Genomic DNA, 16352 nt, shown 5'->3' with positions numbered 1-16352 from the left:
ATGGTTTTACGTTAAGACTACTTCCTGATATCCTTTCTGTAATAAAGTCGTTCAGAGAATTAGTATGCAAGCCATTGCAGTCAGTATGGGTGCTTCCTGCTTTTATTGTACAATAATCAATAGTACAGAAGCCACCATTCTACTATTATAGTTGCTCATGACTTCCAAAACAAAAGCCAGACTATAGTGTAGTCCTCACTCCTCCGTCACGGTGTGATGTAAACTTCGGCCCTTCCCCTTTCAAAAAATTCCCCTTTTAGTTTTCTCGAGTCTGACAATTTCCCGTGTCCTTTCCGCTCAGCCCACACTCCAAATGTTTCACAAGCACTTCGAGCAAAAGCACTGTGATAAAGAGCGGGGGGGGGGGGGGGGGGGGAGAAGAGGAGAAGAAATGGAGAAGAGGGGGAAATATATGATGAAGCTGTTAAAGCTTTATATAATGCTTTAATTCCTGCCCTCCCTTGATATGTTTGGGTCCATATGCACAACTTTTTTCTGCATGGACACACTGTTCTGTATATGAAGACATGGATCACTGTACCAGGGTTTGATGCTTATATCTTGTCCCTGTGAGAAAGTCACACCACAAGCCCCAAGGCCATTTTTACTCAACACGTATTTATTTTTTCTCCCATTTTCACTGAAGTGTTCCTGCTGCTTGTCTGTGTTGTGGACTCTTTTGTTTTTCCAGGGGCTTATTTCTTGTTCATCATGTTCAAGCCCGTGGGATTTATCCTATCATGAAGGAATTAATGACCATTTTTCTCCAGCTTTTTTTGTTGCTGATGCCATATCCAATTTTCCTGACAAAGTGGCACATGGAGCTTGTGACAGTGACATGGTCTACAATGAGATGATTGTTTCACAAGATGTTTAGTGGCATGTGTTTTCTGTCAATATATGATGATATTACACCATGACAGCACTATTCTCTATAGCCATAATGCAGCTATTACTGTTGAACCATTCAATATGTCACATGTAACAACATTTCTTGTAAAATATATATTTTTTACAACATGACCAACACGACGCTTTCAAGGAAAATGTACGCTAGAGGGGGTAGGACCAGAAAGGTTTTTTTAAGCTTCTTCTTGCCCCTGTTGAACATGAGAGACTATTTGAGAATTTATTTTATTTAAAAAAAAATGTGTACCTTGAATGTTTTTTCTTCTTCTCTTTGTTATAATTATTATTATTATAAGAAAAAAAATATATATTATTATTATTGTTGTATGTTTTGTTTCTGACATTTTCAATAAATTGACAAAAAAAATGGTATTAATCTAAATACCACTTTAACCTGTTTCACACCATCCCCCCGGTACCGGGCGGATAAACGCGTCATTTGCAGGAAGCAACGTCTAAGGAATCTTAATATTGAATAAAACTATGAATGTGTTATATCCATGTAACGGGAAGAAACTCAGCTAACTGATCTTTTTAATTTTTTTTTTCAAAAAAACCCCACAATGCTAGCACTCAGCCTCTGAATTAGCCTCGATCGAAAAAACGGAACCTACAAAGGCACTTAAACTCACTCATAACTCCCTTATTACTTATCCTAGATGCACAGCCAACCACTCGTTTTTGGTGTCCTGGAGACACTGAATCTGTGTAAAAAACCTCAACACTCAGTGATAAACATTCGCAACGCTATAAACGAAAGCGTACATCATCACATGTGGAGCTAAGTAGCTAACAAACGTAAATATGGCTTACCTTGGTCAAAAGTGGTCTTCAATGGCATTAAAACGATAAAAAAACGATGCTGCAGTTAATCCATAAGTTCATCCTATGTGTCTGTGCCTTCTTTGAAATTATTTCTGATAATCCATAAGCAATACAACTGCGTTTTAGTTTCCAAACTCCAGAAGGAGACATTCCTCCACTTTGGTTTCGTTTTCCACACGCGAAGCGCCCACATTTTTTCTTTACAACGTGTGTGTGAGTGGGCCTCCCCCTTCGATTCTATTGGCTCTAACGGTCACAAGGGTATGTCAACCAACCAAATCGACCAAGGGAAGCCAGAGATAGGTCAAATCCACCCAAATGACCCCAAAAGTGGGGGTTTTTGGCTAAATCTCTCTAAAAAGGTCAAATTTCACTTGTTTTGCATCAATCTTGATACAGGGTACTTATTATATGTTGTACTTTGGATTCCTAAAGCTTTTAGTCTACTAACCCATCATCCAAGGGTAGTTTTCACTATCTGTAAAAAATAATTTTTGGACGGACACTATAATTTACAGTTTTTTACTATGTAAAATCTGAATTTTCTTTAAAATAAAAAACATTTATATTGATTCTGACACTTCTACATCCAACTCACAGGTTTATCATTACGTTGAGAACAAAGATTATTAATTTAACCCTTTTAGAAGGGAAGATATGGTCATTTGTTCTGGGAATGTCATTTTCGAGCCTGAGACCTGAAAAACAGGCTCAGAGTGGAACAGGTTAAGCAAATTGTCCCTCATTTTTCTGTGGGTCCAATAAGTAGATTTGAGGTCTCCAAAAGGTCCACAGACTCACTTCATGGACCATGAGCGTAACACTTGGATATCATTTGAAACTAAAATGTAAATGTGTCTTTCATGTGATTGTTTGGTGCAGAATCGGGAGCTGCAGATCATGAGGAAGTTGGACCACTGCAACATAGTCCGCCTGCGCTACTTCTTCTACTCCAGTGGAGACAAGGTCAGTGGACAGTGTGTCTGAGGTTTGTCTCTGGGCTGCATAATTAATTGTTTTTAATAACACACAGGACTCGAGTTTGAGTTTCAACAAATGGAATATCTCTTTTTAAGTACTCACTTTTTATCACAGCACTTAAGTTTGCTTTGCTTTTAAATGTTTAAATTATTGAGCACTTCAATTAGACAAGTCAAATTGAGCCATTAGTATTCAGCCATAGTCTTTCACTTACCTGTGACTTTTCTGCCTCTTTTTGTTTATAACATGCCTTTGTTGCCTTGTTCATGTTCAACAAAGACTAATGTTAAATTGTCTTTTTAAAGCTTTATTCACTTGAATGAATCTGGAGTCGACCCACATCCTCTTAAACCACCAATTTAAACTCCTGATTCCAGGAAAGTTGAAATGCTAACTTGGACACATGTACTTTGTTATTACCTGACGCCATTTTATCCGACGCCACACTCAAGTGCCCAATCAGTACTGTGCATGTGCAACTCTCAGCAGAAATGAGATGGAAGTGACATGGCTTACCCCTTAGCAACTCGCATCATTCTCCCCTGAAAAAAACAATGGGTTTACATTCTTTAACCACTTTTTTCCACCACACCAGGAAAGTGGGCAATGCTTACTATTAAACCCTGTCTTCCAATCAACTTCACCATTAATTGCGTTATTCCTGGCCTTAATAAATAAATGAGTACACGTCTCCCTCTCTATCTGATTCTGTCGACCATTGGAGGAACCCTGGAGACTACAAGGCTGGACTGTCATTCAACTAGCAGAGAATCATGTTTTAAATAGACACCAACCTGGCAGACACACTGTTGGGACTATACCCATGACTCGGCAGTTAGGAATGCTCCCATGCTGCTCACCTACCGGGGCCAAGGAAAGCAGCGGGAGATTATAGAGGGAAGGTGACGATGAGGGTGGTTGGGAGGAAGGACGTTTGAGGGATGGTTCCTGAGCACCTATTTGCCAGACCAGAGGGTGTTAGCTAATTATAGCCTCACCCAAACCCTCCCCTCCCTTCTGTAAGCTCCGCCCAGTTCCCCACCCCTCTCCTCGTGCCATGTGCTCACTGACCTCTGGGAATTGCAGCTACTTCTTGGTAGACTGACACACTGACAGCGGAGAATGACCGTACACCTTCCCGATCTGACTTCTGCAATCACATGATTCCGTTTTTTTGAATTGCCCAGCTTATGTTTTTCGATCTTTTTATACATTCACCTTTTAAACCGCCCGTACCCCCTTCTGTGTGTCCCGCTTTCATGTATCCATTTCTTCACCCTTCTCCTCTTACCATATCACTCCAGGCTAATTATGGAGACTGGCACCGTGTTGTTGGTATGGGGATTTACCACCCATTGAGATCGACTTAGAAAAGAGAGGGGGGGTGGGGGGGGGCTGGAGAAGTAGGCAAAAGGTTATGTCCCCTAGAAAGGGAGGTTAGTGAAAGGATGGAAGGTTGCAGACAGCTTAATGGATAGATGACAGATTTGTAAAATAGCAGAGGGTGAGGCAGAGATAAGATGAGGTCAGGTGTGTGGAGGTGTAGTTGATGAAGGGGGGGGGGGGGGGGTCATGCTGAGTGCAGCTGTGAGGCAGGGGCTGCTACTGGAGCTGCCAGCATGTGAACAGGTAGTCTTATGTAACTGTTGGCATGTGGCTTGCTCACACAGTGGGCTTTTGCTTTGACCCTTTAACCCTTTGTTAAATACTGTTCAAACACAAGGCCACATGTCCTAACAGCGTAGGCAGCTATAGGCAACCAGCAGTTGGACTTTTACCTCTTCAAAATATGCACTCGAAAGTATAGTGGATGCTGGTGTGGACAGAATAGTTATACTGGTTCTGAGGCTTCAGGCAAAATGACTCAAGCTGCTACATTAACATAAACAGATGATAATAGGCAGACTTTGGTTGAAAACGCATTGGTTCTGGGTAATGAGCCAGGACTGGTGTGTAGTCGGCAGATCCACAGGATTCACTAAGGGAGAGTTTATTTCGTAGCCGTTTCCCGACAAAAATCAGACTAAGGCCACAGCACACATTCATTTATCAGATCCGTGAACTGTTTTCACAAAAGTATGGATAATTTATTCAGTTCTTTACCATTTATCATATAGATGAATGCATTAGTGACTTCCAGAGTGATATGCATTTGTAACATACAGCACAGACTCACATGCTAATATAAGCTACAAGAGTTGAAACTAGCATATTCAAGATTGATGTATTACTGCACACATTTCAATCCGGTCTTACACAATGTAGCATGGTGATTGTTGTGATAGATAGCTGACACAGTTGTTCAGGTGCAAGCAGTTTTTCCCAGCAAATTAAAGGCTGAATTATTTAGCCAGGGAATGCACAAGGAGCCAATGAGAGCATCGCCTGGCTAACCATCTGGGAACAAGCCAAGGAAGTGGCTTTGTAGTGAGGCAGGAAGTGAGTCATCGCTGTTGCTAGGCTAAATATGGCTTTGATGGCACTAGCCGCTAGCGGGAGGCGGAGCAGGCCCTTTAGTCGTCACAAATGTTATCAATGGGAGCTAGTGGTGGGTGGGTGCACTCTCACACTCATCTACAGGAGAGAGACACATAGAGATGAGTAATAGAGGGTAGTGTAATACCAGTGACGGATGAGAGTGTGCATGAAGCTACCCGTGTCTGAGAACTGTTCTGGATGCTGCACATCGTCACTGATATCTGCATCTGTTTGTGTGACCCTGTCTCCGAGTCCTCCCATCCTGCATTTCATTCAGTCTAATTGTCTGAGTGTGAGCGGGAGAGAGCAGTCAGCACAAAGCAGGGCATTGAGCTGACAGAAGTGAACCACACAGTCTGTCTGGGAGCTCTTCACTGGCCTTGCTCGCTCTTCGTGCTTTGCAGACTTGCAGACTTGCCGAGAGCATAGTCAAGTGATACAGACTTTTAGTGCCCGAACAAATTGAAGAATAATGTAATTAATTAGAGTTGGAAGCCCTGTCATATTACCCCAAGGCAGTTTGTCTCACAGGAGTGTGTTGGGTTAAACAGTGGTCACATGAGGCAGGAGCTCTCTAGTGCTATTCCCTCAAACACAGTGACCACAAACACATTAGTTACAGATGTGTTTCTATGTGCCAGTATGACTCAAAGCTAATGACCACTCCTGGCTATAGAGCAGTGATACCAAATGTTGTGGGCAATTGTGTAATATTCTCTCCCGAAAGTAGTCGACAAATTTACTATTTACTACTGTTGAATTAATAACCGCAGTGCCCAGCTGTTTTATAACATTAATTAAAAAAATAAACATCTAGTTGTAAGCCTTTAAAAAATGTTTAGAAAATGTTCCTACTGTCTCTTGTATGAGAAAATGGGAGGTCAGGATTTGGTATTTAAATTGGTTTTGTTGACAGAAGATAATGTCTATTATGTTGCAAGACACAATTGTATTGAGGGAGTGTCTCAAGGCACTTATTCTGGTGATTAAATCGTCCAAAAACTCTACTGTTCTTATAGTGCGTTCAATCAGGATGAGAAGTGACATCACATATCGCGATAACATATCAAGTTAAAGCGCAAGACCCCAATGGCACAAATGCCGCGGCACCAAAGAAGCGATTGACCCGAATAGATGACCCGTTGTTTGTATCCTCATGGAAATAAGCCCCGCCTCCTCTCAGGCGCGTCTAGTTTAAGCGACGGGACTCAAACGCACCAGGTTGCTGCCCAGTTCTGTTTTAATCCCATCACACATCCCTTCATCTGAACACAGTGTTTTATCTGAAGGCTCGGCTGTCCCTACGAATAAATCATTGTATGAATGAGCTTTGAAGGAATTAAGTGTGATTGGACTTATCTCAAACAATGGATTCACAAGAAACACCTGATGACTCAGTGCAGATTCAAAGGAAAAGGGATAGAATAATTGGGTGGAGAAGCCTCAGATACTGCATCCTTGAGAGTCGGTGCTCCAAGATCATGCAGAACCCCGCCCTCCAACACTGACCTCCCCCAACCAGGAAATGAGGAAATGATATCATTGTCTGCGGCCACAGTTGGAGTGCGGGCCGTTATGACGCATGACTGTGTGTGTCCTGCCCTCGGGGACGAGTCCTATACAATGGATCCCCAGTTAGTCTGTGAAAAAAACATCATCTCACAAACGGCTAGTTTCAGAAAGGAAAAATGCATCAACACTGCAGACACAAAGAGAAACACATTTGCGCATTTCTAGGTCATGAATGGGATTTTATTTTGTATTGTTTCTATTCAAAATGTCTTGTAAGAAGGGGTATACTGAATGATGATTAGAATTTCACATCATAAATAAAGCCTCGCAATATAAATTAAAGCCTTTTATTGCTGAACATTTCAAACTATGAAATATGTTTTATACTAATCTCCTCTGTCTGCATGTTGTTGCTTCTCCAACAGAAAGATGAGGTGTATCTGAATTTGGTTCTGGATTACGTTCCTGAGACTGTCTACAGAGTGGCCCGACACTACAGCCGAGCCAAACAGACCCTGCCCATGGTTTATGTTAAGGTATATAAATATGTGTGTGTGTCTGTTACTATCACGACAGGGAGTGGTATGCTCCACGCAGATGCATACATATTCATCAGTACAGGAAATGTGGGATGAGTATTCACAAAAAGTAGCAAGAAATAATAAACATGTCGCCTGCTTTGATTTGAAATGTCGTGGTAGTTTAAAAGAGTTAATGGCTAAACATATTTGGCATTAACGACCTTAGAATCAGTTTAGTATTATACATACATCCCCAATCACCCATATCGCCAGTATCTGATTGAATCTAAGGAAAGAAAGAATCCCTTGCAGTGGCAGAAATGTTCCTTGTAATCTCTAAAGAGCCACGTTATCAAAGTTCAGGAGTTGAAGAGGCGCTGTCGTCGAGACATTTGCTGATACATGTTGTACTTGACCGGTCGCTGAAATGAGTGCTTGTTTCCAGACTTTAACCCTGTTATAAAAACTGAGCTTGCTGTGTGTGTTGCTGTAACCTGTGTGTGTTGCTGTAACCTGTGTGTGTTACTGTAACCTGTGTGTGTGTTTCTGTGTGCAGTTGTACATGTACCAGCTGTTCAGGAGCCTGGCCTACATCCATTCGTTTGGGATCTGTCATCGGGACATCAAGCCCCAAAATCTGCTGCTGGATCCAGAGACCGCTGTGCTCAAGCTCTGCGACTTTGGCAGGTGAGACTCAGGCGCCGTTTACACGAGGAGAAAACTGCTTGTATCTGCATAGTTTCGCGTGCGTATAGCCCTATTATTTACACGAGGCCGATAGAAACTGACCCCACAAACGATAACGGGTCCCAAGGTGGATAGATTTGCAAACGAAACGCTCTGGGGGGTCAACCGAGTCCGTGTAATCACCTCTATACGAATATTTCCTGAAAAAATAGCGATAGCCTCACCTCTCCCCACCTCTCCTGCTCACTGCTGTAGCAACTATCAAAAATAGCTGTGTTAATTAAACGCACAAGGGGTTCTTGAATGAAATAATATTATAAAAGGCAAACCAGAATTGTTAACGCCCAATATACTCCTTAAACAAAATAAACAGAGTCAGATTTCATGCATTGATCCATTATATTGACAAAGGAGCGATCTCACCCGGTGTTTGTAGAGAATATCTCTCTTTCTGAGCGGGTCCTCTCCACAGAGACGTGCTTCTTGGTCGGTCGATGCAATATCCACAGATTCGGTTTCTTTCAGTTAACTTCCCCGTTGCATTTATCCATATGCTGAGGAAATGACTATATCCCGCTGAATATCAGCAATCGCCACACACACTTCCTCCTGTCAGTAGCTACTGCTAGTGCTACTGCTACTGACCATGCTACAGATATTAGTGCAAAATCTACAGCTCCTCTACCACAACCATCAGCAACAAGTGGACATGGAGAATTACATGAACTACATGTTGCTAAATACACCGCGGGGCATAAACAGAAGGGTAGCCATGGCAACATTGCGGCGGGGCTGCTCGGGCTGCTCTTCTTCGCTGCTTTTGGTGTATTTTGGCGGAAGTTACAGCGCCACTTACAGTCCCGGCATATGTACTACAGCGTTTCCAGCGGCCTCGTTTGAACAGACACGTTAAATTAAACGAATGCATGTGAACGGAAGACTTTTTTGAATACGCATACTGTGCATAAACGCAAACGTTCCCGTGTGAGTGGGGCCTCAGAAACCGGTGTTTGAGTTTAAAAGGAATAGTCAGAGGTTTTTTAGAAATTAGCTTATTACCTCTTGCAGAGAGTATGATTCTATAGCCCCCCCCCCAGCGGGTTAGCTTAGCATAAAGACTTCAAACAGTAGAAAGCTAACGTAGCTGTGTCTAAAGGATTACACACTAAACCGTGGCACCTCTAATGCTCAACACTTATCACATTATAGAGTATATAGTTTCTACCTGGAGTCATTGCTTTAGGCCTGGCACATTTCAGCAACAGTCTGGTACATAATCCCCCGTAACACTGCTACATGTTACTTTTTTGCTTCATTTATTTGTACAGATGAAACGACCAAGACATATTTAGTGTTATCCAGCTTCTGAGGTGCTGAAAGGTTCATTTATTTACCTTTTTGGATAGAAAAGAAAACTGCTTTTACCTGAGTTTACAGTCTTCTTTGCTAAGCTGTAGAGATGTATCACACAGAAATAGAAGTAGTATCGTTCTTCTCATCTTGAGTTTGGTTTCTACCCTGAAGCTTATAAATGGGGAAAAATCTTTGTTCTCAATTTGAGCAATTAACTGAACATGTTACCCAAGGCTTTTCTCTTGGGTCATATATCCCTTTTTTCTTCCGAAATGCAGCACAAAATGCTGAAGGTGATAATGTGCTTTGACTTTGTGTGCAGTGCTAAGCAGCTGGTCCGCGGGGAGCCTAATGTGTCCTACATCTGCTCTCGCTACTATCGAGCACCTGAGCTCATCTTCGGTGCCACTGACTACACCTCCAGCATAGGTAAGCTGACTCCAGCTGCCAAAGGAAACACGTTAACCATTAAGCCACTTAATAAGATTACATATTTTACTTTGACCTGCTTTTCATAAAGATTGTTTTGGTGTGAGTTGATGATATCGGCCGAATAGATGTCTGCCTTCTCTTGAATATTCATGTAGGGACTACTTCTCCAACAAACTACAACCACCAGACATTGTTGGCCAACTTAGCAAAGCCTTCCTGGTCCTGATTTCTAGAGAGAGACATTGCTGTTGAGTTTTTGAAATGTATTTAGATCACTAGCGTAATGCCATATAATTCAATCATATTTAAGTAAAGGCAGACCCTCTAAATAACCTAAATATCCAACCCCTAGCAACTCACACCAAAACAATCTTGAAATACAAATTTTTTATGTTATTGTGGGGTGAATTTTCCCTGTAACCTCAGGTGATGTTGATGATTTTATGAATACTACTACGATTCTTCTATGATTGTGAATGATACATTGGTGTGGACAAAGAGAATTAAATACTATCAGATTGTATATGATGTCAAATGTTATTATTTTTACCTCCTTCGCTTCTATCTGACATCTCTCCTCTCTGTGACCTGCCTCCTCTCTAGATGTGTGGTCAGCTGGGTGCGTGCTAGCAGAGCTGTTGCTAGGACAACCAATCTTCCCCGGTGACAGTGGAGTGGATCAGTTGGTTGAAATTATAAAGGTGATGACTCGGGTTGACACACAGGATGTATAAGTCCTCATAAACGATACTCAGATGATATATGACACTAAGATTTCTTGTTCATGAGTGATGAAAATGTGTGATATTTTGAATTCCAGTTGATGACGTATTGTTCCTGTTCTTGTCTGTCCTGTCCTCTCCAGGTTCTCGGCACCCCGACCCGAGAGCAGATCCGGGAGATGAACCCCAACTACACTGAATTCAAATTCCCCCAGATTAAGGCACATCCTTGGACTAAGGTGAGTCAACAGGTACAGGAGCCCTTTTACTTCTCTAAGATCCACAGCTTGTCTCCATGCTTGTGTCTCCCATCATACCTGCATGCCATCCTTCCTCCATCTTTATCACATCCTCCCAACAGAGCCGCATGAAGCCTCAAAAGCTGCTCTGAGCTTACAGACTCTGTGAAGAGTGACGGATAAAATACAGGCTAAATACTCAACCTTACACAGTTGTCATAAAGCTCTATTGAAATAGTTTTATTTTGCATGCAAAGCTTTTTATCTGAGGCGTGCTTGCCCATAAAATATGGCTTGTTTGTATTCTTATTTTGCTCCTTTTTGAGTAAGGTATTAAATATTGGTACCGGGTATTTTTAAGCGGTCGTGGATTAACAAAATGCCACAACATGCGTTAAAATCCTGGTTTAAATGATACGTTTTTGGTCAATATTTCAAGTTAAATGCAGGTACAGTAATGGCTAAATACTTTACATAATGTTTATTTGGCAGATGCTTTTGACTGTCAGTTAAACATGCTTTTAAATTGGCTCAACAGTCCTGACTTTGCTCTGCTGTATCTGTCAGTTTATTGAAGACAGATTGACCCGGCACCACCAGAATATCCCCTTAGTTCTCCACTTCCTGCCTTCATCTGGTGCCTGTTTTAGTCATAGTGAAGATAGAACAGGTATGATAAACCAGAGGGACATGTTCTCTTCCTGGCTCCCCCTCAGCAGTCCCACCCTCAGCAGTCCCACCCTCAGCTCCTGCATTGGATACAAAAACCATCCAATCAGCAGCAGCGTCAGCAGGTCCTCCTGTGAGACTCTGAGGCGCCCCGCTGTGGTCACTCTCTGCAACTGCACTCTGTCACTGAGACTGTTCACTGCTGCAGCGCTCAGTCCTTCAGTGACAGTCGTACCCCTACACACTAACCTCTACATTAAAGTAGAGCAGGCTTCATCATTTACACTAAATATGACGCCCATGTCTATAATGCATTATAAACGTATTAAAAATGCGTTGTAATCTGCTTATAGCGCTATATAAATAACATTTATATTTATATTGACACATGATTTCAAAAAATACTCAATGACAATGACTTTTAGAGTCAATTCTCATAGTGTTTTAAACTTGTAACTCATTTTTTGCAAGGATCATAGTGTATTATAATTTCAAGTTGTAATGGATGTAAAACATTAGAATCTCATTATAATGCCATTAATGTTACTCTAAGTGTAACGTAAAGACATTCCTGAGTTATAGGCAGATATGATACATAATAAGCTGGCTTGTTATAGGTGTAAGTGCTCATGGTTTGTTTTAAGTACATTAAAATATAATGTATATTCATTAAATCTAAAATGTCAGTCAGTGACAAACAATTTGAGGTATTACAATTACATGACATTTAAAAGTAATTGTAAAATGCTTTATATAAAATGTGTTTATAACTATAATAATACAGTGCTGTTACTTCTAAGCATTTTAAGTATGTTCAAAATGCATTTTAGATCTGAGAGTCATAGAAAGTGCTTTCATTTATTTGCATTAGTCCATTTTGTGTCTTCGTGTGTATGTGTTAAAAACATTTGAATGTCTTCAGTATTCTCCTTGAGAGCAGACTTCCCGTGTCCCTGCTGACAGCCGTGTTGGTGTCTAACTGTTGTTCAGGTGTTCCGGCCGCGCACGCCTCCCGAGGCCATCGCCCTGTGCTCTCGCCTGCTGGAGTACACCCCCACCGCCCGCCTCACCCCTCTAGAGGCCTGCGCACACTCTTTCTTTGACGAGCTGCGCGACCCCAACGTCAAACTGCCCAACGGGAGAGAGAAGCCCTCCCTGTTCAATTTCACCACCCAGGGTACATGCACACGCACGGACGTTCTGTTGCTCAGCACAAAAGACAAAACAAACCAGCAGATGTAACATTTGGAAACAAAACTAAACCAGAATATTTGCTTCAATAAATGACTTACAATTTATTGATTCATTGATTTACCTTCTTTTAAGGATTAAAGTTTTTTCAGAAGTTTGAATTTGTATTGGTAAACACTACGATTAAATGTATTTTATTTGTCTCTTTTTCCATGAAAAGGTGTTCTCGTACTGTGTCGTCAGTTTTCATACATAGATAAGCACAACTATTAGTACCTATTAAAACACCTTTCTATCGATGGCTTCCATGCTTTATGCTATTTTTAAAACATGACCTGGCATCTTTTTTTTCAGAGTTATCCAGTAATCCCTCTCTGGCCTCCATACTCATCCCAGCCCACGCCCGCAGCCAGGCAGCCGCCTCCACCCCCACCAACACCTCTGCCACCACAGGTTAGACGCTTCCACTGGCACTATACTTTATTAGAAGTACTGGCGCTAATGTTACTCCTACTTAAAGTTCTGTCGACTTGCTATAAATTGTGTTTTAAAAAGCACTGTGGGCACTAAACTCTGCTGTGCAGGCGGACTGCTTCCACAACAAAATACATACTCACACATTTACACTTGGGTATCAAAATAACCTTTAATTGTGTGTCAATTAGCAGCTTCAGTTTGGTGCTAAGGATCTTGCTCAGAACATTTAAAATATACAATAAATGACGTGCAATAAATAATGTAAATATTATAAACCATTCTTATTTCAATTGTTTCTTTACAATACAAGTATTAGTTTGACTGTAGATCTGCTCCTCTCCTCAGATGGCAGCAGCACAGAGCGAGGCCCCAGCACCACCACCGCCTCCGCCTCGGCCTCCAACTCCACCTCCTGAGCCCTCAGACGTGATCTCCGCTCAGCTCCGCCCCGCTCTCCCCCCCCGACAGCAGCGGAGCAATGCTGACGCAGTCCGGGTTCAACAGCTAGCCCACAGCCCCATGCCAAAACCACAAACCAAGCCCCCCTAATCCCTGATCTTTTGTCCCTGACTGGCCCTTCATCCAGCTGTTTGAACTCTACTCCATCCTCCCTCAAAGACGTCTCTCCGTGCCCTCTCGACGGGGAAGCAAAGCGCAGGGCCAGAGGTGTTGTCGAGTGTACTCTTGTTAAAGTACACTGTACATGTATACACAATGCTAGCCTGCTAATGTTTGTAAGAGGACAATCTGTAGAAAAAGTCCTAAGCTGTTCCCCCTCTCCGGCCTTCCCCCTTCGTCCTCCTCGTCCCATTTTTCTGCATCCTTTGACCTCTGACCCCGATGTGTCCCCTGGCCGACCCCCCCCCCCCCCCCTTGGTTCCTCCTGTAGTGCATGGCCTGAGTATGGTTAGGATCTCCCGGGGGTCTCCACGTCCTCTCACTTCTCAACTCCACTTCTGCAGACAAGGCATGAGGCTCACGCACGGGTATACACACACACATACACACTCACAAACACACATGTACATCCTCACACACACACACACATGGGTGCATGATGATCCTGATGTATGTGGAAAGACGCAGTCCACTTGCGGGGGTACCGTTTGGACAGGTTTCTTTTTTTTTCCCGTTGCCTAGGGTTGTTTTTAAATGGTCTGAAAAGCTGTTTTACGCGACCTTGTTTTAAATTGTTTTGTACTCCTGGGCAGATGTTTTTGGATTGCCATGTGCGATGGATGTGACATGTATCTGGTCCTGTGTGCTTGTATAATATATACATACAAAACAAACTTGCATACATACACAGTTTATATATTACTTTTCCTTATGTATAAAAAGTATATATAGATATATGTATATTAACTACAATGGTTCAGAAATCATTTATGGTGAGCTCATATCTGGCAGAGCAGTGGCAATATTTGCTGCTGCCTAAAGACAATAGATCTAGATGAGGTGGTGTTTTTGTTTTCTTTGCTGGAGTGTTGTTAGATTCCAGCTGTCTGCCCTGTGTCGTCTGTATTAAGGCTGTAGATGGATTTAGGGCATTGCTCTATTCCTTGTCTTTGTACCGACTCTGTCTGTAACAGTGTTTCTGTGACAGTGCAGTTTCTAGACGAACATCTCCCCCCCCGTCCCCCCCCGTCCTTTTTCTCTCAGTCTCTGTGAAAAGTTCACGGTGTTTCTCATCACTTTTCTTTCTGGCGTCGGTCCCCTCACCTCTGACTGTCTCCTGTTCTGTGACCACTGACTGAAGTGTTAGCCTAGCCTTCTCGCTCCCCCGACCCCCCCCCGCCGCACATAAGAGCCCCTCGGTACAGTCTGTCCAAGCGTCTTATTTACAGACAATACTCACTACATTTAAAAAAGAAGAAAAAAAAAAGAAAGAAAAGCAGAATTTGTATATACAGTATAAATGCTCCTCACCAAAATTCTGACTTGTATTTTGTTTTTTTATGTTTATTATTTTTTGTTCATGTTGTTTTCAAGGTATGTATGTATGCAGACCCATGTACTGTTTATGAGCAAAAACAAAGATGATAAAAGGTAGGGAAAGAAGAAATGAAAGAAAAGATTAAAAAAAAACAATCAGGGCAAAACTGATGTTTATGGATATTGTAGAGATGATGATGATCAGCTTTATCCAGCCATATGTTCAATCTTACCTGTACAGTACAGTAGATGACAGCTGTATTATTGTAACACCAACTAGTCATGTATAGTGTAACTATAGTTTGGAGTGCCTTTGCTTTCATACACCTTCGCCTTGTTTCCCCTCTCACCCGCCTCCCCCTTCCATCACCCACTCCCCCCCCTGACTTGGACTCTCCCTTTGGTGCTGTTGAATGTCCACACACACACACACACACACACACACACACACGATTTTCAGTCCCCCTCCACTCGCACCTCTTCCCATTTTTCATTGCACACTTAATGTAATATACAGACATTGTTCATTATTGTAAGGATTATTTTTTCCTTAACTGAAGATACGAGTAGTGTTTATTTTAATAGATGTTTTATTTTGGACACACATGCACGCACAGCACAAACTTGTATACCACAGGCTCCGGGGCATGAAGTGGGTTTGGGGGATGGCAGCGGGGGTTAAAAAAAGGCCTCGTATACTGTAGTCAATACAGTATCGTTTCTGTGTAACTCACAGTGTTGGTTCTGTTACCAAAAGCCAAACTAAGATGTAGTTGTGATGAGGCAGTTATGTATGTACTCTGTCTCCTGGATCTTTTTTTGTCCTTTTTGCTTGTTCTCCTTCCTGTCTGCACACTTCAGTAGCACCTAAGGCATCGAGTCATGTAGCCTCTCTCCTGTCTCCTGCTTGCTGTAATTTTGCATTCATGAACGTGTTGCTACCCTCCACAAGAAAGACTGAACACCTCACCCTACCCCCTAACTCCAGTTCAATAAAAACACCACAAAGGTTACCAAAAAATAAGTTTATATACTAGTATAAAATATTATGCTGGCATATACACACGTTTAACATGTTAACTGGGTTTAAAGAAAAAGAGTACCACACAACATCCTGTATAACAGTACTACTACTTGAATGCCTCCGTTTGTGACTGAAACTTTGATTTCATTTTTTTGTTTTGTTCTGTGAAGGTATGCTAAATGTGCACCTCTGTAAATATTCCCTCTGCGTGCTCTGAGGAATAGTTCCCTGGTACTGTAATTTGCATTAAATAAAGAGTAGGATAGCCTGGAAATGATCAACACCTTTGTCTGCTCCATCTTCTTTGAGTAAGAGTGTGGTAAATGTGTATAACCTGGTCAGTGTTTTGGTGGTAAATGTTCCTGAGACTTGCATCGAATTCGCTAAACATTTTATT

General features: G+C 42.0%; 1 protein-coding gene across 2 annotated transcripts in view; it reads left to right on the top strand.

Annotated features, from left to right (window-relative positions):
* Nucleotides 1–16236, top strand: part of gsk3ba (glycogen synthase kinase 3 beta, genome duplicate a) — a 31361-nt gene extending 15125 nt beyond the window's left edge. Inside the window, exons 3-11 of one of the 2 annotated variants that reach the window (XM_034128648.1) lie at nt 2617–2700; nt 7131–7241; nt 7783–7913; nt 9589–9695; nt 10302–10399; nt 10564–10659; nt 12319–12505; nt 12874–12972; nt 13342–16236. In XM_034128648.1, the coding sequence (XP_033984539.1) occupies nt 2617–2700; nt 7131–7241; nt 7783–7913; nt 9589–9695; nt 10302–10399; nt 10564–10659; nt 12319–12505; nt 12874–12972; nt 13342–13412 (984 nt within the window). In that variant the 3' untranslated portion in view covers nt 13413–16236. Of the gene's footprint in view, nt 1–2616; nt 2701–7130; nt 7242–7782; nt 7914–9588; nt 9696–10301; nt 10400–10563; nt 10672–12318; nt 12506–12873; nt 12973–13341 lie in introns of both variants that reach the window. The other variant, XM_034128647.1, reaches the window with a different exon arrangement.
* Nucleotides 16237–16352: the final 116 nt, after the last annotated feature.

Source organism: Trematomus bernacchii, unplaced genomic scaffold, assembly GCF_902827165.1.
Source record: "Trematomus bernacchii unplaced genomic scaffold, fTreBer1.1, whole genome shotgun sequence".
NCBI lineage: Eukaryota > Metazoa > Chordata > Actinopteri > Perciformes > Nototheniidae > Trematomus > Trematomus bernacchii.
The sequence above is the reverse complement of the archived record's forward strand: the minus strand, read 5'-3'. Positions and strand labels throughout refer to the sequence as shown.